The following is a 22,124-nucleotide window of genomic DNA, read 5'->3' on the forward strand; positions in this document are numbered from 1 at the left end:
ACATTTGAATAAGTTGGTTACATAGGTCCACATCCAAACATCAAGTTATCGGCTAAAATTTGATCTAACTAACTCAAACCAGTAAGGGAACTTCAAAAGTCGGACGGAGCCGACTATATGATACCCTTCACCACTTTGTATACATTCAAGAGATGCTAATAAATTCAATATCCTGTAGATAGAACATACATATGATCTTTAGAGGGCCATTGATATGGAATGGGGTGAAAATAAATGTGTGATCTACATAGATATTTGAACCAATTAAAAACCCATCCACATACCATTCTGAAATCTATGAAAAATCGTATGTCAATCGTATTCTTTTGGTTACCATTTGTATGAAATAGAGCAAAATAATGGTTCTGGAGCTATATGCAAATCTGGACATAATTGAGCATCCGTGGCATACAGCGTTTGGTATGCTGCAGCACAGAGTGCTGTCCACAATTTTATCTCGCGTATATGGAACAGACGTAGGCCCCTCGGTGCACCATTTACCTAAAATCGGACGAAACTATATATGAGAGCTCTATATAAATCTGAACTGATTTTCACAAAACGTGGTATACATTATTATGGACCTATCTCAACACGTTATTCCAAATTATGTATTAATCGGACAATATTTTGGAGTTTGGTGCACCATTTACCAAAAAATCGCTAGATACATCCAAATCTAAACCGATTTTCATAAAACTTCGTATACATCAATGTGGACCTATTTTAATACCCCTGCAAAATGTCTAAATAGAAATAAATTTTGAAAGTTTGGTGCATAATTTAAATAAAATCGAACGAAACTATATATAGAAGCCATATCTAAATCTGAACCGATCTTCACGAAACTTAGCACGCATCATCTCTGGCGCAATTTAGTACGCCGTGTAAAATTTCGTGCATATCGAAAGGTATATAGATACTTTGGTACACCAATTACATAAAATCGGACAAAACTATATATGGGAGCTATATCTAAATCTGATATAGCACACATCATTCTGCACTCGATATAGTACCCTATGTCAAATTTCGTGCAAATCGAAAGATATGTAGGGACTTTGATTCACAATTTCTATAAAATCTGAACCAATTTTTACGAATCTTAAAACACATCATTCTGCACTTAATTCAGTACGCTATGTAAAATTTCGTGCAGATCGAAAGATATATACACATCATCGAAAGATATACACACATCATTATAAACCTAATTTAGTACGCTATGCCAAATTTCGTGCAAAACGAAGGATATATAGGGACTTTGGTACACCCTTTACATTAAATCGGACGAAAATATATATGGGAGCTATATCTAAATCCGAACCGATTTTCACGAAACTTAACGCACATAATTTTGCACTTAATTCAGTACGCTATGCCAAATTTCGTGCAAATCGAAAGACATATAGGGATTTTAGTGCACCATAAACATAAAATCAGACGAAACTATATATAGGAGCTATATCTAAATCTGAACCAATTTTCACGAAACTTAGCACACATCATTCTGCATTTAATTCAGTAAGCTATGCCAAATTTCGTGCAAATCGAAAGATATATACTTACTTTTGTGTACAATTTTCCTTAAATCGGACGAAAATATATATGGGAGCTATATCTAAATCTGAACCGATTTTCATGAAATTTAGCACACATCTTTCTAGACTTAATTTAGTACGCTATGCCAAATTTCGTGCAATTCGAAAGATATATAGGTACTTTGGTGCACCATTTTTCTTAAATCGGACGAAAATATATATGGGAGCTATATCTAAATCTGAACCGATTTCAACAAAACTTGACACACCGTAGGTTATGGTAACTTCAGTTCATTGTGCAAAATGTTGTGCCAATCGGCATAACTTTGGGTCCTTGGTGCACCATTTACTTAAAATCGAACGAAAATATATCGGAGCTATAACCTAATCTGAATTGATTTCAAAGAAACATTACACACCGTAGTTTAAGGTAACTTCAGTACGCTGTGCAAAGTTTTGTGCCAATCGGCCTAAATTTGACCGTTTGGTGTACGATTTAATTCTTTGGTGCAGTATTTACTTAAAATCGGACGAAAAATACATGAGAGATATATTAAAATCAGAACCTATTTAAATAAACTTGACACACCGTACGTTACGGTGCGAAATTTGTGCAGTGTACGAAATGTTGTGCCAATTGGCTTACCTTTGGGTCTTTGGTGCACAATTTACTTAAAATCGAATGAACCTATAAATAGGAGCAATATAAATCTGAACCGATTTCAACAAAAGTTGACACCAAACTTGACTTGACTATAGTAACTTCAGTACGCTGTGCAAAGTTTTGTGTTAATCGGGCTAAATTTGACCCTTTGATGTACGATTTAATTCCAATCGGACGAAACTATATATGGGAGCTATATCTAAATCTGAACCGATTTCAACAAAACTTGACACACGTTATGGTATAGTAACCATAATGGTGCACCAAAGGGTCAAATTTAGGCCCTTTGGACGAAACTATATATGGGAGCTATATCTAAATCTGAAGCGATTTCAATGAAACTTGACACATGTCATATTATAGTAATTTTAGTACGCTGTGCAAAGCTTAGTGCCAATCGGCCTATATTTGATCCTTTGGTGTACCATTTAATTAAAATCGGACGAAACTATATATAGGGTCTTTGGAACACAATTAACCTTAAACCGGACGAAGATATATATGGGAGCTATATCTAAATCTGAACCGATTTTCACGAAACTTGACTAGACCTTATTTATTACGCTGTGCCAAATTTCGTGCAAGTCAAAAGATTTCTAAGGACTTTAGTGGACTATTTACCTAAAATCGGACGAAGCTATATATGGGAGCTATATCTAAATCTGAACCGATTTTCTCAAAACTTTTCACACATCATTCTAGACTTAATTCAGTACACTATGCCAAAATTCCTGCTATCAAAAGATTTCCAGGGACTTTAGTGGACCATTTACCTAAAATCGGGAAAGCTATATATGGGAGCTATATCTAAATCTGAACCGATTTTTCCCAATTTCAATAGGGTTCGTCCTTGGGCCAAACAAATAAACTGTGCCAAATTCCATCCAATTCGGATCATAAATGCGACCTGTATTTGTTTACAATTTAACATGGACAGACAGACGGACGGACGGACGGACATGCATAAATCGACTTAAAAAGTGATTCTATGCATATCTCAAAAGGAAACATGTGTCTATCTCGTTTCCTTTTGCCTGTTACAAACATATGCACAAAGACATAATACCCGATTTGAGAATATGTATAGAATCACCTTTGAAGTCGATTTAAGCATGTCCGTCCGTCTGTCCATCTGTCTGTCCATGTATTTTTGTGAGCAAAGTACAGATAGCATTTATGATCCGAATTGCATGAAATTTGGCACAGCTCATTTGTTTGGCCCAAGGACGAGCCCTATTGAAATTGAGAAAAATCGGTTCAAATTAGATATAGCTCCCATATATATATTCGTCCAATTTAATGTAAATGGTGTACCAAAGTCCCTATATATCTATCGATTTGCACGAAATTTGGTATAACGTACTGAATTGGGCCTAGAGTGAGGTCTGCCAAGTTTCGTGAAAATCGGTCCAGATTTAGATATAGCTCCCATATATAGTTTCGTCCGATTTCATGTAAATTGAGCACCAAAGTCCCTATATATCTTTCGATTTGCACGAAATTTGGCACAACGTACTGAATTGAGCCTAGAGTGATGTCTGCCAAGTTTCGTAAAAATCGCTCCAGATTTAGATATAGCTCCCATATATAGTTTCGTCCGATTTCATGTAAATGATGCACCAAAGTGCCTATATATCTTTCGATTTGCACTAAATTTGGCATAACGTACTGAATTGAGCATAGAGTGATGTCTGCCAAGTTTCGTGAAAATCGGTCTAGATTTAGATATAGCTCTCATATATATTTTCTTCCGATTTCATGTAAATTGACCACAAAAGTCCCTATATATCTTTCAATTTGCCCGAAATTTGGCGTAACGCACTGAATTGAGCCTAGAGTGATGTCTGCTAAGTTTCGTGAAAATCGGTCCTGATTTAGATATAGCTCCCATATATTGTTTCGTCCGATTTAATGTAAATTGAGCACCAAAGTCCCTATATCTTTTTCGATTTGCACGAAATTTGGCATAACGTACTGAATTGATGCTGGAATGATGTGTGCTGAGTTTCGTGAAAATCGATCCAGACCTAGATATATATATTTTCGTCCGATTTAATCTAAACAATGTACCAAGTTGTTATGTTGCATAGCGTTTTGAGTTTAATCCAGAATAATGTGTGCCAAGTTTAGCGAAAATCGGTTGAGATTTAGATAAAGCTCCTTTATATTATAGATTGATTTTAAGTAATTGACGCACCAAGGAACCAATATATGGCTGATGGCAACAAAACGTACTGAAATTAGTATAACCTAACATGTGACAAGTTTCGTTGAAATCGGTTCATATTTGGATAAAGCATCCATATATAAGTAAATTGTGCATCAAACTCTTCATATTTATTAGATTGACATCAAATTTTCCACAACGTACAAAATTGAGCATAGAATAACGTAGTTCTTTTGTTCCATTGTAACAAACGAATGACATGTTTATGGATAGATCTAGGTCGTTTCGCGTTTAGATAAATATCACATATTTTATTTCATACAATTTCATGATAACAGTCCTGTTTAATATACCCATAGTGGTGAAGGGTATCATATAGTCCGCCCCGTCCTACTTTACTTTTTTCCTGACTGGTTTTTAATTGCTACTGTAATTTCTATATCTATATATGGCCAATATTGCCAATTTTTTAATATTCCATTTTCAAAAAATCAGCTTTTTTGTATTTGTGGCACATCAATGATTTTTGGTACACATATAGAGAAAAATGTTCTGACTCCGAAACCTTTCGCGATCAAATTTTTGGTTGATGCGCGCAAAAGTTATCAAGGTTTTAATTTTGGGCATAAGAAAAAAATCTTAAAATTACGCCGTTTATTATATTGACCAAAAACGTTGATATATATCTTCTTCCGTAAAATAAGAATATGAATGTATTATAAAAATCACAATGAAGGTGCACATATTCGCGAAATATGAAAAAAATAAAAAAATGTAGCAGATTACATCAATATTGTCATTATATTAATGACATACACACACCTAAAAATTAATTTAAAAATATCTACATAATCTAAACACCATGGTGAATCAAATGATATCAAAATCACACAAGTCCGTGTAGAGGTTTGTAATCACAGCGACAACAAAACAAGATATTGAGGAAAAATATTTGCTTTTGGTTCGAAAAAATAATGTCATCCTATTTATTTTTTTAATTTTATACAAGAAATTTCAGAAAAAAATGTTGGGGTTATTCTGCTATTTTACCCGAATTTCGCCGAAAAATTTACATATATCATAAAAATCACTTTCTGTGTATAAGTATACGCCTTGCGGATTATATCAAGACCCTTCCGATAAATCTTAGAATTCTATAAATAGGAATAAATCTTAAAATAAAATAATGTTATAAAATATACATTTTAAATTGCGTGTAAGTCGCGTAATTCTCAAAATCATTTGATGCGCATGCGGTTTTCAGGAAGAACTGAAGTTTATCTTTCAATCCATATATATTTTGCGAAATTTCATTTGACGGCTAAGATGTGCCACACGTTACATTGAAGTGCCCAAAAAATCGTAAAACGCGAATAATTTCCGAAAACTCCATATGCCATTAACGCGCATCCGATTTCGGTGTGCACCCTAAAAAAATACATCGATCTATACCATTTCAATGTGGTCCATTAAGAACCATGGATGTGCCAGCACAATCAATTTTTGAGATAAATTGCGTACATATCTCTTTCGGCTGAAGTTTTTAAAGTTCTCTTTTCGAAAAAGATCAAAATCCGTATGATGCCATTTATTGAAGCGGAAATGATACACAGAAAACGCAAATAAATCCGCAATATTTTCAAAAATATTTTTTGCCAAATTTCGTGTTTTTGGAAGGCCAGTTCCCGCCGTTCTAGTAGATGGATTTTCACGAAAAAGATTTTATATCACCCGAAACGTAAAAAACCTTATTGATCGCTGGTACCCACATCATTCAGTTGACAGATCTAAAAATTTGGCCCGAAAAATAGGTTTTTTAGAAATTTGATCGCACAAAATTCGCACCTTCGGATGAGTATTACTCTGAAGCTGTGCATACTACATACACAAAATATATATCAAATTACGCAGATTCGAGACCACAATAATCTTATAATCGATTTTTATAAATTCATGTTTGCGTATTAAAGCTAGAAGTAAAATTAAAAAAACACTCAAAATCGAGCTTCAAAATGTCAGCATCATTTAAAGGTAGATGCAGTTGAAATTTTTAAAAATGATACATAAGGGGCGTAGTCCCCATTTTGTTGGCTTCTAGTTTTATTTTGACACGAAGACCGTGCAATGAGTGGCTTAGTCACAAATCGATAGAAAACATAAAAAAACTGGTTCGCCTCAACCTGTTTTTACACATTTTTTTACATTAAAGTAGACACAGCATCCACCAAAATAAAGTTTGGAGGTCAATATCATGAACAGTTTGCAACGACAGATCAATTAACCCAAAACTATTCACTTTTTTCATATACTTAAGTAATTCCCGAGTTATAAAGGGGTGAACCTCCGCTTCAGCTATGTTAAAAAATTGGCAATATTGCCCATATATAAAATAGAAAAAAATTTGTTTGTTTGTTTGTATGTTACCGATAGACGCAAAAACCGCTGAACAGATGTTAATGAGATTTACACTGTATGTCGGGGCATGCCCTGAAAGTAACATAGGCTATATAAACTTCTAAAAATCCGCGTGGATGCAGAGTTATAGCATCAATAGTAAACATACCTCAAAATTTCTGAACATGTAATATGCGTATATCTTAAGAACCGTTACATGTACCGTCTTTAAAATTTGTCTGAATGACATAGGTGTTAATATACATCATCCATACAAAATTGAGCGTGGAACGATTGGGGGAAAATGCACTCTCCGTTGCACTTAAATAATTTACATGAAGGAAATAAAAAATGTTTCGCTTCTCGACTCAAAAACCGTTAAACCGATTTTACTAAGATTTTCACCGCATGTCGTACCATCCCAGGGAAATAACATAAACTATATACACTTTAAAAATTCCGCGTGGATATAGATTATAGCATCGAAAGTAATCGTACATCTGAAATAATATTACATTTCTATGCTTATATATTAAGATGGGTTACAGATTCCAACTTCATAATTTGTCTGAGTAACTTGGTGACAAATACGCATCATCTATATAAAAATTGGCGTGACGCAATAGAGGGGGGGCGGTTGAATTTATAGCATCAAAAGTAATCATAACTCTGAACTAATATATAGTTTCTATGCCTATCTTAAACAAATTGGTTCATAAACGTGTGTATTTTACTCAGATAATTACACATCCAATCTTCAATGACCAGGATTTAAAAAAATTAATTCAAATCAAGAATTTTCGACTAATAATTTTTGGTCATATTATGTAATTATCAGTAAAAACAATAACCACCAGTTAAACAATTCCGTTAAGGTCTGCTGTTTTTCATCTCTTCATTATCATCATATAATGGATAAAATTTTGTGTAAAATAAAAAAATATTGACATTATATTTTTTTCATTTTGTCAGTTTGGAAAAAAATATTTCAATTTTAGATTTTGTTTTGTTTTTAGGTTTCAAAAATTTTACATCTATTGGAGAAAACTCTTATTAATTCTATAAAAGTATATATCAACAATATAAGTGAGATATACAAATGCAAAAAGGCGGATTTTGGATAAAAAGTTATAAGATTCAAAATTCTCTGGTGGATTATCATCACAGCTGACTTGAAATGATTATGAGTAACTTAATTGTCACTCCATCTTCGAAATTGATCTTAGTTTCTTAATAATACCATGGAATTACATGGTAAGTCCAATTATAAATTTAGGTTCGGTAAAAATATAAAGTTGTGATGATGTATTCTTTTTGAAAGCCTTTTTTGGCAATAAAACAAAGATACAAAATTTCAAGCTAGCAAGGATTATGCAGCAAGGATCTTTGTGATATTAATCGGAGCGCGAAAGAGATCCAAACCATATTATGGGCAAGTGCTGAAAATACAGAAATAAAAGTAGGTGGTAATGGGAATGAAGGGTACTGCAGTAGGTTTTGCAGGAGGGTAAATTCCATCAAATGGTAAGTTCTTTAACAAAAAACATTGCATTTACGTCGACTACCCTATGTTAATACTTAAGTAGGGGCAGCGAAGCGCAACGGGTTCAGCTAGTATATATATATATATATATATATATAATAATGGAGCCAAAAATGTATACTAATGTATCAATTGAGAACGGCTGGACCGATTTGACTCAAAATTTCTTTCAGTTGTTGGTAATTACAGTGGGAAGGTTTTTATGAAAGAAAATTTTGAGAAAAATCCGCGAAAAATTTGCAAAAATTATTTTAAAGAAACGGCTAGACCGATTTGACTTAAATTTTCTGTTAGTAGTCTGTAATTGAAGTGGAGATGTTTTAATGAAAGAACATTTTGAGAAAAATGAGCGAAAATGTTGCAAAATATATTTTGAAAGATATTAGCATTTACACACATTTTATATCGAATCTTTATGGTTTCATCTCTTCGTAGTTCTTTTTGGACATATTTTGGGCGAAAATGGGCAGCGTATATCTTTAAGTAATTGTCAATTATGGAAAATTCTCAAAATATGTCAATTTTCAACAATTATTTGAATTGTCATTGCCTTAAAAAAGCTATTGTATATGAAAATACATTTACATATATTTTCATTAGAGCTAAATAAGAAACCGAAAAGAGAGAGTAAAATTAATCGCTATCATTATTTGATCACGTTTTCCATAAGACCAAGATTTATTTAGTTATGTATAGTTTGTAAGACATTAAGATTAAGCGGTTCCATTATGTGGAGCCTATACCAAAAACTATACCGGCAATTATGAGGGAAGTTTATTTTTTCCTATGTGGAATACCGAATGAAAGGCAATTAAATGGATATTTTGTTACTACTTTCCAAGTACTTTAGGATAAAAATGCTTAAAAGTGCACAATAATGGAACAAATTGTTTCCAACTTATAAATACAACACATGTCCCATGTGATATCTGGGCCACTGACCGAAACTTGATCGTCGTCTACCAAAGTATTCAATATAGTTCAACGTTGTTAGTAATTCGCTATGTACGATACGACAACAAAATACGAAGGAGGCAATTCCGCATTACATGCTGTTTATGTCTAACATTTATGTGCCTTTATGGTTCCTCAAATATATTTTTAAAGATGTGAATAATGTTTGCATGGTATATTGACTGTACCGATTTCAATCACGTTTTCCTTTGGCTTTTTATACCCTTCACCACACTGTGGTACAGGGTATTATGTCTTTGTGCTTATGTTTGTAACAGGCAAAAATAATCGAGATAGACCCATGGTTCCTTTAGAGAATATGCATAGAATCACTTTCTGAGTCGATTTATGCATGTCCGTCCATGTATTTTTGTTAACAAAGTACAGGTCGCATTTATGATCCGTTTTTTAACTGAGTTCGCTGAAATTTGATACTTTGAGTTCCTATTGGGTAGCAAATCTACCTACCAAAAATTATAAATAAAGATCCATTTTTTCGGATAGCCCCCATATAAGGGTCCCCCCAATTTTCGGAATTTTGAGGTTCTTGAGCGCGTTTTTTACCTGAATTCGCTGAAATTTGGTACTTTGAGTTCTTATTGGGTAGCAAATCTCCCTACCAAAAATTATAAATAAAGCTCTATTTTTTCGGAGAGCCCCCATATAAGGGTACCCCCAATTTTCGGTATTTTCGGGTTCTTGGGCTCGTTTTATAACTGAATTATCTGAAATTTTGTACATTGGGTTCTTATTGGGTAGCAAATAGGTCCAGTTTTTCTGGTAGTCCCCATATAACGGTACTTTTCGACCGAATTGACTGTAATTTAGTACGTCGAGTTCTTATAAGGTAGCAAATCTCTCTACTATAAATTATAAATATTGGTCAATTTTTTCTGGTAGCCCCCAAATAAGGGTACCCCCCAATTTTCGGTATTTTGAGGTATTATGTCTTTGTGCACATGTTTGTAACGGGCAAAAGGAAACGAGATAGACACATGGCTCATTTTGAGAATATGCATAGAATCACTTTTAGAGTCGATTTAAGCACGAAATTTGGCACAGCGTAACAAATTAGGTCTAGAATGATGTGTGTTAAGTTTCCTGAAAATCGGTTCAGATTTATATAGCTCCCATATATATTTTCGTCCGATTTAATGTAAATGGTGTACCAAAGTCCCTCAATATCTTTCGGTTTGCACTAAATTTGGCAAAGCGTTATGAATTAGGTCTAGATGTGTGTTAAGTTTCCTGAAATCGGTTCGGATTTAGATATAGCTTCTATATCTGACCAAATGAACAATTTAGTGTCGGTTGCAGAATGACGTGTTTATGGTTCCAATTTCATTTTACTGGTCCTTTAAAAATGCGACGTCTGTTAGGATTCATCTGTTGAATATACTCAAAGTGGTGAAGGGTATCATATAGTCGGCCCTTTCCGACTTTACTACTTTCCTTACTGGTTGTAATTGCATTGGGAAGTTTTGGGCTTTGGGAACGTGGTGTTAGTTACATCGTTTATAATTCAATAACGTCTACATCGATTTTGACGATTCAAAGGATTTATAAATCGTATGTGGTCAGAATAGGAAAAAATGCAAACTAATTGTGAGATTCCGCCAAAACAAATATATTATGTAATATTTACAGTTCCGAATTTTTGTATCGAGCTTTAATGTTTATAAAAATTGTTGTTTTTTAAGACATATGTTTTTTTTGTTTTTTTTTTTATTGCCGACAACTTGAAGTTTGGATGTAAACCTATGTAACCTTAAACAACAACTTATTTAAATGTTAAATAAAAATCAAGTTGTTAAAAAATATGAGGATATAACAAATCCGATTACAACATTTCACGATGTAGATGTAGATGTAGGTATACGGCGTCAACATTGGCCAAACTTTTCACATATACAAATCTATAACGGCAAAACTAATTAACTATTTGTTTAAAAAAGAAAAAAAAATACAGGGGAGACTGGGGCACCTTCGGCACTTTTTTTTTAGAGCTCTATATCTCAGTACTTATTCAACATATATAACAACTTTATGGCTGATTATTGTCCTCTGACACTTAATAATAAAAAATAGTACCTAAAAGATATAAAAAAAAGTATTAGGTAAAAATTTTTACAGTTTTGTAAAAAAATTATATTCTAATAAGGAGTCCTTCGGCATTTGATGGGGCACATTCGGCACCATAGTCATAGCCGGGTAATTGCCATCGCTATCATTCTGTTTGAAATTCTGATCCTCTAAAGGCTCTATTTGGTCTTAATACGTCACACAATGTTTGAATTATAGGACTTTATTTTGTAGCGGCGGACGTTTAAATCTCAAGGTCGCACATACTATCAGAAATAGATGTTTTCTATCGCATTTTCGTCAATACAAGCACCTTTGATCTTATATATGCAATTTCGAACCATATTAAATGATTAGTTTTAAAGACAAACTCAAAAACATTTTAAGGAAATAATATTGCACAATCTGTATATGGCCGAATGTGCCCCACTTTAAAATGCCGAATGTACCCCGAATGTACTTTTTATAGTTTTTTTCATTTTTTTCGATCAGTTTTGTAAAAACATTATATTTTTAAATATTTGTATAATAATACACATCGTAGTTAACCACTTTTTAATAATATTGTCTTAAAAATTTTAAAAGTTTAATCACGAAATACTTACGAAATGGAATTGAAATATTACAGAAACATCTATAAAAATACAAAAACCTATGTATCTAAATAAGCTTATTAGCTAGAAATTTCAAACTTTGTGTCAGTTATTTATTTCGATATTCGATACCTATGTATCGAAACTAGTGATGTACGGTGAGAGCTTCACATCGAAAACGCGATTGCCGAAGGTGCCCCGATGCCGAAGGTGCCCCGATGCCGAAGGTGCCCCAGTCTCCCCTAACTGAGCGGAAACCACTAAATTGCTATGCCAAATCTAAAATTTTTCGAGTTCTATTTTGATTTCAATATAAAAATCAAAAGGACAGTTGGGCATGAACAAAATGATATTGTAATTAAGAGTCCTTCAAGAAGGGACAAATAAGATAATGTAAAACCGTCGGAGCAATAACTATACATGATCTTCTATTGAAGAAAACATTTGTTGGAATAAGTTCTACCAAATTATAAACTGTTATGTGCTTGGGCCTGCATTGGGGTACCAGATAATAATTTTTATTGACATAAATTTTGTGTCAAATGCTTTTTATAACCTTATATTAATGCAATATTGATTAGGCAAAACAAAGTTTGCAGGGTCAGCTAGTTAATTATATTATTGTTTATTTTTTTTCAGAATTACACATAAAATATTTCTTTCCAATGCACACTCATTTATTTTGTCCTGAATACAATTACTATTTTTATTTTCTTATTTTCCATTTATCCCCTCTGTTCAAATTTAATTACTTATGCATACAATGTATATATACGATTTTAAATTATATATACTGTTAATAAAATTGTATTTTAAAAAGTTCCGTCTATCAAAAGTGGAATGGTTTGCGGTTAATAACCGCGAACACCACCATATATAAATTTATTTACGCATATTTGCATTCACAATTCACTTCTTTGGTGTTCATATTATTTCAATTTCACCCCATATTTTATATCACACCATCGAAAGATGAAAACATATTGACTTACACATACATAAACATATTTATAGACATGATGTCACACAAGACCACCAATCAGTATTTACGTATTATATTGGTGTCTTTCATAATGTTTGAAATTGTGTCTCATATAAAAAATATGAACAATGTATGAACATGTCTGTATAAATATGTACATGTGATGTGGTTTAAAACAATATCAAAAATTAATTATTGAATTGAAAAACAGGGGGTATATTTCTATAGATCTGAATGCAGGGAAATTACAAATGCATGTTCTGGTCTGCGTATGATGAATATTTATATGATATATGTCATACGCCATATTGTGTGCACACATAACATTTACTGTAGGTGGTTGTTGTTGGCGTATCGGTTTCAAGAAATTACAGAGCCTTATTAAGCTTTAATACATAGACTCACAATATCAAGTGACAAAATACGTAGGGTGGATATTTATTATGATGAAAATTAACACCCAGGTCTTATATTCAATAGACATTAAATGATTCAAAATGGTTAATTTATGAAAACACTATGATTTTGAGAGCTATACTATATTCTACCCCAAAGACAATAGGGGAGAGGGGGGCATCTTTGAACAGCGCTCATAAAGCCTTGGCCGACCCGCTACCACAATTTTGTATATGGCAATATTGTTCTTTATCTGCGTAAACAACTTTGGCTAACTTTTTCAGTTGTCGACAAATTGTACATGGGTGACCATGTTTTCGCAGTGCAATTGTAAACTTTTATTCTTTTGGTTGTAAGGGCGCAGGAAGAATTCTGTGAGAGTTTTCTTTTTTGCATTCCAATAATCATTTCAAACATAACTAATGTAATTTCTTTCATATATATTTATTACAAAAAAGTTAATCTACATTTCCGTAAAATGACACGGGTGGGGCACCTTTGAACATGCCCATTAAATTCGAGTAAAAAGCTGAGTTTTTAACTTTTGGCTTCGATTTCTCAAAATTTCAAATGGGATTATAAGACTACGAAATTAACTGTATTTTTCAACATGTTAATTTTTTGTTTTTATGTCATTTTATGTTCTAATAAATTTTGATCTGAATTTTTTAATTTTCGAAAATTTTTGTATATATTTTTTAATAAATAAATGCATGTCTGATATGTTTGAATAAAGGACATTTATATTTTAACATAAGCGCTGTAAAAACCAAGCCGTTCAAAAATGTCAAGCCTTGTTCAAAGGTGCCCCCTGGGGGGGGGGGGAAGTTTTGAACACTTTGACTTCCTCCCTTAAAACAGCAATAAAATATTTATATCAAGCTTAAAGTATGTCATATGTTTATTCATTGTAAAGGTTACATATGTACCTATTTGTTAAAATTTATAGGAAATCAAAAATTATAAAATAAAAAATTGTATGAGGCTTGAAAGAAAACAGTGTTCAAATGTGTCCCCCTCTCCCCTACGTGTTAAGTTGAGCCAAAATGAATGTAAGTCATAGAGTTAAGATAAAACTCTGAAAGTTTGCCCTGTCATTTCTAGTACTTCTCGGATGGTTGGTACTGAAAATTGATCCACGTTTTTATATAGCCCCAATATAACGACAACCCAATTTTCGGTATTTTTGTTATGGTGGGCAACCAAATATAGGAAATCTTCTTACCAAAAACTATCAATATTAGTCCAAGATTCGTAGTAGCCCCACATATTTTATTATTCGGTATTTTTGGCACATTTTTCAATGGCTGTTACATGATATTTAGGTTTCTGATTGGGTAGAAATAATATTTACCAATATTAAGAGTTTTAGGTAAGTAGATTACCTAAAACTTTTATACCGCTATCTCGCACATTTCAGCATTTGAGAGGTTTAGTTACGGTTTTCAACGAAATTGGCGTAATTATATCCCAAGAGTTTTTAACGCCGCGAAATATTGGTCCTAGACCCACGTTTATCATATCTCGACTAGCTGAGTCGATGTAGACAGGTATGGTCGTCCGTTTGTCTATTAAAATTTCTAAACACGAAACAGACCACAGTTATGGACTAATCGAAATTTTGCATGTTTTTTGTCGCTATAGAGGCTACAATTTTGACCCAAACAGCACGAAATTTTACTGTTTTGATGAAGATCGATCTATATTTACCAGGTCAAATGGACCGAGTTTTTGTGTAAAATGAAAAAATATATTCTATGACGTATGTATTAACTCCTAGACCGGAGAAGTTGATAGTATATCCAAAAGAAGTGGCTGGCCTTTAAGTTGATACCAATTATATTTTTCTATGTATGGGAGATTGGGGCAGATTCGGCACGTTTTAAGAGCCCTATATTTCATTAACTATTCAACAGATATAAAAATTTTATGGCTGATTATTACCGTCTCATACTTAATTATAAAAACTAGTAGCAAAAACATATAATAAATCAGTATTAGTTAAACATTTTTACAGTTTTGTAAAAAACTGTCCAATTCGCCGAATGTGCCCTTACCCGGGATAGCTTCGGCATTTGCTGGGGCAAATTTGGCACCATAGTTATAGCCTGGTAATTATCACCACTATCAGTGTTGTTGTCCTCTAAATGTTCCATTTTGTTTTAATATGCGACTCAATGATTACATGTCCACCGAGTGCGAAATGTCATTTATTGCTAAAAAAAGGCAGAAGTGTTTAATGAAATGAGCGTCGAGATCGAGCAATGCTAGTAACTATCAGAAAGCCTTTAGAACGTAATCACCCAACCAGCCTTTTCTTCAGACGGCCGCCTAAGGAGCCTTTGATAAGTTCGTAGCCACCTAACAACGAATCCTTGGTTCAACCAGTCGCAACAGAGCAGAAGCAGAATACTGCCAGACGTAAGCCCACTCAATAAAAGGACTCGAACATCGAAGTTGTAGATAATTTGAAGTTTTTCAAATAAGCGAAAAATTTTAAATTTGTAAATAAGTTTAAAATAAGCATTAAAGCCTTGTTGGCGATAATAATTTGAGTTTCATATTTTTTACAATTGAATGTTTAAAGTGTTCCAGCTCTTAATACTTCAATATAAATACCTCTAACATATCTTAGCATACAGTTAAATTATAATATCGGGACTCCTTCAGAGAAGACGATGCATATTTGGAATGGAAATGATGATTGCATTGAAATATGACTTCTATTTCCATGGCAAACATAGCAAGTTAAAGTCATATTTCTTTGATGCAATTCTGCATTCATGTCATTGCTACATTCGGAAAGATCGTATATTTTTGTGCATCAATTGATTTTTGCCTTCTCTCGTTTTCTTCCATTGTTTCATCACGTAATGCAATAAAGTTAAATGTGTTCTCATCTTGTCATTTCGCCATTTCCTTTTCCGTTTTATGTTAGCGTCCACTTGGTTTGTTATCCCGTCATGGTATATTGGCCATTCAACCGTTCGGACATTTGGCCAATGCGCAGAATAAAACGAATACCACATTTTAATGCTAGGAAAAAATAAAATGTTTAGCCGCACTTTAACGATAGGTAGGCTGGAAATTAATGAAGAGGTTAGTGGTTTTATTTTAGCTTAGGGAAATTTAAATAGGTAAAGATATCCTAGATTTTATGGAGGGTATATTATTTATTGGCCTCAATACACCTCAACTGTCCGTTCTTCACAAATTGTTATAAAACTGCAGTGCCAATTTATGGACGAATTTTATATTTTCTGCGGAGATGTATTTATAAAATGGATACATCTTGGTTCCATAAATGGTGGATGTTACACAAAATTGCAGATTTCAGAAGGTTGTTTTTTTTTTTAAACTAGGAATGAGAGGATTTAAAATTCTCACAACACACTATGCACCAGGAATCAATTTGTTGGCAAAAAGTCAATTTCAGGTATAAACGAAAACACTTTTTATATTTTAAATCAGGGGATTTTGAGGTCACGGCTTACAAATCAAATGAGGTTAAAGCCAATATTTCACATTTTTGTTAATATAATTTCTATTTGAAAAATGTTATATACCAGTAACATGGGTAAAAAATTAAAGTTATGATAAATATCCTTGCGCATTTAATAAAAGTTTGTCCACAAAAAGGGAAACATTTTATTCTCCTAAATATATTGCCTAGTCAACAAATATCCCATCTAACGACAAAGATTTCACTTTCCCAATTTTTCTAGACTGCACCTGCTATTCAGCGAGCAAGTCAAACGGAACTGAAAACAAACAGAATTTAGAATTTCTTTCTCCGTTTATGACACTTAACAACATCACTATATTTTCAGAGACATTACCCGCTGGCCTGGTCTGGCCACCCATCATTCTCAGCAGTAGAAGAACAATTCTATTGTTCGTATTTCTCAGTATCGCATACCGAATAAAATTCTTCTTCAGACATCAACAGCCGTTCGATTGTGACTAAAACCGTTCTCGCCCTTCATCCTAAAGGCACAATCGACAATTGTCTTCAAGAATTTGTTAGGAGCTAAAAAAGTGAAAGCACGGTACGGTCACAACGTTCAAGGAACACAATAAAAACTAATACAAAAAGAATTGCGGAGTGTTGAATGAATGTTTATAATATCCTGCCATGCTCGTTATGTCATTTGTGTTCGAGTGAATTGGAACACATACACTACATAAATATGACAGAAAGAACTAGCGAGAGTATGTTTATGCTCTATTAAACTTTTTTTTAAATATAAATTGTGCTTTTTACAATAAGGACCACATCTCCTTTCCATATACGGAGGACCATTATAACTGATATACAGCAAATTGCGGCCAATGAATTGGAATAGTCTCGATGCCAAAAATTGAATAAGAACCACCTTCTTTAAGTTCAGCCGAGATGAACTATCACCATCACATGGTGGTACTTTTTAATTCCACCATCACATGGTGGAACTTTTTATTTCCACCATCACATGGTGGAACTTTTTAGTTCCACCAACACATAGCAAAACCATCGGGACCTTTTTATTAGTATAATGTTTTGTTAGTTATTTGCTAATACGTTGAGTTAAGTTCGGCGGGACAGACCTTTTCATACCGCAGGCATACTGATAGTTATTTGAAATAAGGTTTCCAAACCCTCGTGAAACTATATTATAGCGAATGAGTTTGGGAACTGCAGCTAAAACCTCCGATTTAATCGACTCCGACTAGATCGACTAGAAAGCAGAGAAAAATAAAGTTTTCGGTCTTTTTCATTCCCGAAATATAATCTGACCATCTTCTAAAATTATAGATGTCCTCCTTGACCATAACCCGAACCTCATGCTAAATTTTCTAACCATCAGTGCTACATTACCGCACTCTAGTGTGGTAATGGTAATACTAAACCATTTTAAAATACGTATAACCCCTTAAATATTTACGTATACACACATTAGATATACTATCAATATTTGAGGTCTATGTCCTACAGGACATAGAATGCAAATTTTATTATTTTTCACAAAGAAGTCCGGGTGGCGTAGGGGATGATAGATACCAAGCAACGGCTCTGATTGGCTTTTGGCAACGGCTCTGATTTGGCACTGACCACCTGGGGAGCTATTCTCATCACCCGATGAAATAGTGAACTAGTATGTGCCGCGAGTTCACCCATAAGAACTATAAAAAATGGGTTGAGGCGTCGGGTTAGTTGCCCACTCTCGGAAAACCTAACTACTATGATAAAGCTAAGAACCAAACCCCCCCCAATGTTTATGAGCCCCGCAAACGTATAAAGGACCACGATCTGCGATATGTGCGCACGTTGTACAGTACAAAGCCGATATTATTGCCTTACAGTAAATGCGATGGAAAGGGACAGGCGTAAGTAAATCAGACGATTACTCCTGATCAAGCAACGAGAAATCAAATTGATCATGTTGTGATAGAACGAAGGTATTCATCCAGTGTTTTAGACGTCCGATCGATCCGAAGAGCGAATATCGATTCGGACCATTACCTTTTGGCAGCCAAGGTACGCACCCGTCCTAATGTAGCAGCAAAGGTGCGATCTAATACAACACGGAAACTCGATGTCGAAAAGCTGCAAACACAATAGGTAGCCAAGGCCTACTCCGCAACATACCCATCTGCTTGAAGAATGCACTTCTTGTCCCGATAATTTTCGCCATTTGTCAAGTTTCCGGTTAAACTATGGCTGATACACAAGCTGCCGCTGCTGCCCCCGCCAAGGCTACAAGCGTCATGGCCGTCTCTTTTCCAAGGCTGTCTTCACTGGCTACAAACGTGGTTTGAGAAATCATCACGAAAACCAAGCTATCTTGAAGATCGAAGGTGCCCGCAGAAAGGAACATGATCAATTCTACATTGGCAAGCGTTGTGTTTATGTTTACAAAGCTGAGACCAAGAAGTGCGTTCCCCAACACCCAGAACGTAAGACCGTACGTACGTGCCGTTTGGGGCAAAATTACCCGCTTGCACGGTAATGGTGGTTGCGTTCGTGCTCGTTTCAACAAAAACTTGCCTGGTCATGCTATGGGTCACCGCATTCGCATTATGTTGTACCCCTCAAGGATTTAAGTTGTTTACACTTAATTTTTGACGCTTAAGTTTTAAATCCAAAACAAGACCTATAAAATTTTATATTAAAAAAAGAATAAACAACAAACTTAAAACCTGAAAAAAATACTATAGAAGCACAATGGCAAAGAATTGCCCACTCCCTACAAACTACAGCAGAAGCATCACTTGGGTACCAAAAACCACCACCAAGAAACCCATGGTACGATCAGGAGTGTCGTAATGCTACTGATGTGAAAAACGCAGCGTAAAGGGCAACCCCGCAGACACTTAACGTGATGGAGAATTATCGGGAGAAAAGGAGAGAGGAGAAACGTGTTTTCAGAAAAAAAGAAAGAACAAGAAAAACGTGAGCGTGAGCAGATCGAGATGTACAGGAGTCAGAATGAAGTCCGGAAATTTTACCAACGAGTAAAAAACCAAACCGAAGGCTTTGGTGCAGGCATTTCCTCCTGTAAAGATGAAGAAGGAAACCTGGTGACAGATACAGACAGTGTTGAGGATCTGGAAGGAGCATTTCGAAAAGCTTCTAGTATCAAATAGTGGTGATGAAGAAGATATCCCAGAACCAATAAGAGATGATGGTATAGAGTGTATACCACCTAGCCAAGATGAGGTATTAAAAGCAATTATTCGGCTCAAGAACAACAAAGCAGCAGGAGCCGATTGAGATGGGCGGCTTCAGACCTGGCAAATCCACCATTGACCAGATTTTCACTCTGCGCCAAATCCTCGAAAAGACCCACGAAAAACATATCGACACATACTACCTATTTGTCGACTATAAAGCCGCATTCGACAGCCCTATCCGTTCAGAGGTGTTTAAAGCCATGTCTGCGTTCGGCATTCCTGCAAAATTAATACGGCTATGCAGGATAACTTTAAGTGGCACAGGGTCAGCAGTTAAAGTAGGAAAGGACCTATCGGAGCCCTTCAATACAGAACGAGGATTCAGACAAGGTGACAGCTCGTCGAAATCGCACTCTGTACACCAAACAACACATGTTATTCGCCTACGCCGATGACATCGATATAATGGGACGAACATTGTGAGCGGTAACAGCCACCTTTGAACAAATTAAAAAAGAGTCTCCAAAGTGGGTCTGGCAGTAAACGGCGAGAAGGCTAAGCTGATGGTATCAACACGCAAGACGTCCAGTAGACTCGGACCAACAGTGGAGCTTGAGAACTACAGCTTCGAGGTAGTTAAAGTCTTTATATACCTTGGTACCGCCATAAATAAAACGAATGACATAAGTTTTGAAATTCGGAGAAGGATTGTGATGGCCAACAGATGCTACTATGGTCCAAGTAAGCAGTTTAGAAACAAGGCCACCTCCCGCCAAACACCAAACTCACAATTTACAAGACGCTGATACTACCCGTGCTATTATATGGATCAGAAGCATGGGTACTTGCGAAAGCAGATGAGGCAGCTCTTGGGGTGTTTGAAAGATCTACGGGCCGATCTGCGTCGACAGCTTCACAATTTATACGCGGACATCGACATAGTCAGTCGTATTGAGATGCAGCGACTGCCGTGGCTGGGCCATGTTGTGCGGATGAATGAGAATGCCCCAGCTCAAAAAGCATATAAAAGCGAGCCTACTGATGGTTCCCGTAGAAGGGGAAGGCCACAATTAGATGGAAAGACCAAGTAGAAAACAACATCTTGGAACGTGGTCTTCCAAATTGGTGGACTTGCGCACAAGACCGTCTAGAGCGATTAGAAAAACAGACAAAAATAAAGATTGTGCAATTTCGGGATCTAATTATTAAACGATCTTTATCAAAAAACAATATGGGTATTTTAATGACAGAACAAGTCCTACATGCAATTTCGTGACGATTGGTCCATAACTATGGCCTGTATCGTAATTCAAATTATAATGGAGAGACGAACGGACACTAGCTAGTCGAGATATAACGATCGGTATACATAAAGGTGGGTCTAGGGCCAATATTTCGCGGCGTTACAAACTTTTGGGCAAACAAAGCTATAATACCTTTACAACATAATTGTGTAGGGTATAAAAAGGCCCATGGTGTATTTGAAATACCTAAAAAGTTAAGACCCGGCCATAACATGACAATACCAAGCAACCAATGCGTAGTAAAACTTCTAAATGACCTTCAAAATATCAAACTTTAGCGGTATCTTAATAGAACGTGATTCAGATTCTGATTCAGTTCTAAAACGGGCAAATATACTAATGGACTTCGACAAATTATCCGACAAATTTTACACTGGCTAGGTCCATATTAAGCTTAAATTTTTTATTAACATGTTTTTGTTTTCTGACATGTCTGGTCCGAACTTGTGATGTCGTCCAAATTTAGACATATTCTCTTTTTGAAAATCTTACAAAAGGTCTGGAATACATAGAAAGTCTGTTTGCAAGAGATGTTCGATCTATAGATGTCATGTTTCCTTTTCAATGCCCATATGCTGTAATTTTGACATAGTAAAGTGCATCGAATAGTAAAAAATTGTGTTGCTGTCACGGTAGTAATACTTTTGTATTATTTGTTCGTGAAAGTGTTCCACTCTGAAATGTGTGTTAACTATCACTTTAGTAAATATATATTTTTTTAAGTTTCAACATAAACCCTCAATGATGTTCAATGAATTTGTAATGATGTGCATGCTGACGTTTCCTAAGGGCCAGAATAAGTTTCATTCGCGGTTACGAACAAAACTGTATATTTAAAAAATAAATTTTA

The 22,124-nt window shown here is 34.8% G+C and overlaps 1 protein-coding gene across 1 annotated transcript; it reads left to right on the forward strand.

Moving 5' to 3' along the window:
• Window positions 1-19,029: 19,029 nt before the first annotated feature.
• LOC133329858 (large ribosomal subunit protein eL33-like) lies at window positions 19,030-19,506 on the forward strand (the record flags this gene model as incomplete). Its single annotated transcript, XM_061538320.1, is given in 2 exon segments — window positions 19,030-19,261; window positions 19,263-19,506. Coding segments are annotated over 2 exon segments (370 nt in total), but the record flags the coding sequence as incomplete, so codon positions are not given.
• Window positions 19,507-22,124: the final 2,618 nt, after the last annotated feature.

The sequence above is a fragment of the Musca vetustissima genome, unplaced genomic scaffold (assembly GCF_032173495.1).
Source record: "Musca vetustissima isolate MV318-11 ecotype Yass unplaced genomic scaffold, APGP_CSIRO_Mvet_v1 utg67834, whole genome shotgun sequence".
Classification (NCBI taxonomy): domain Eukaryota; kingdom Metazoa; phylum Arthropoda; class Insecta; order Diptera; family Muscidae; genus Musca; species Musca vetustissima.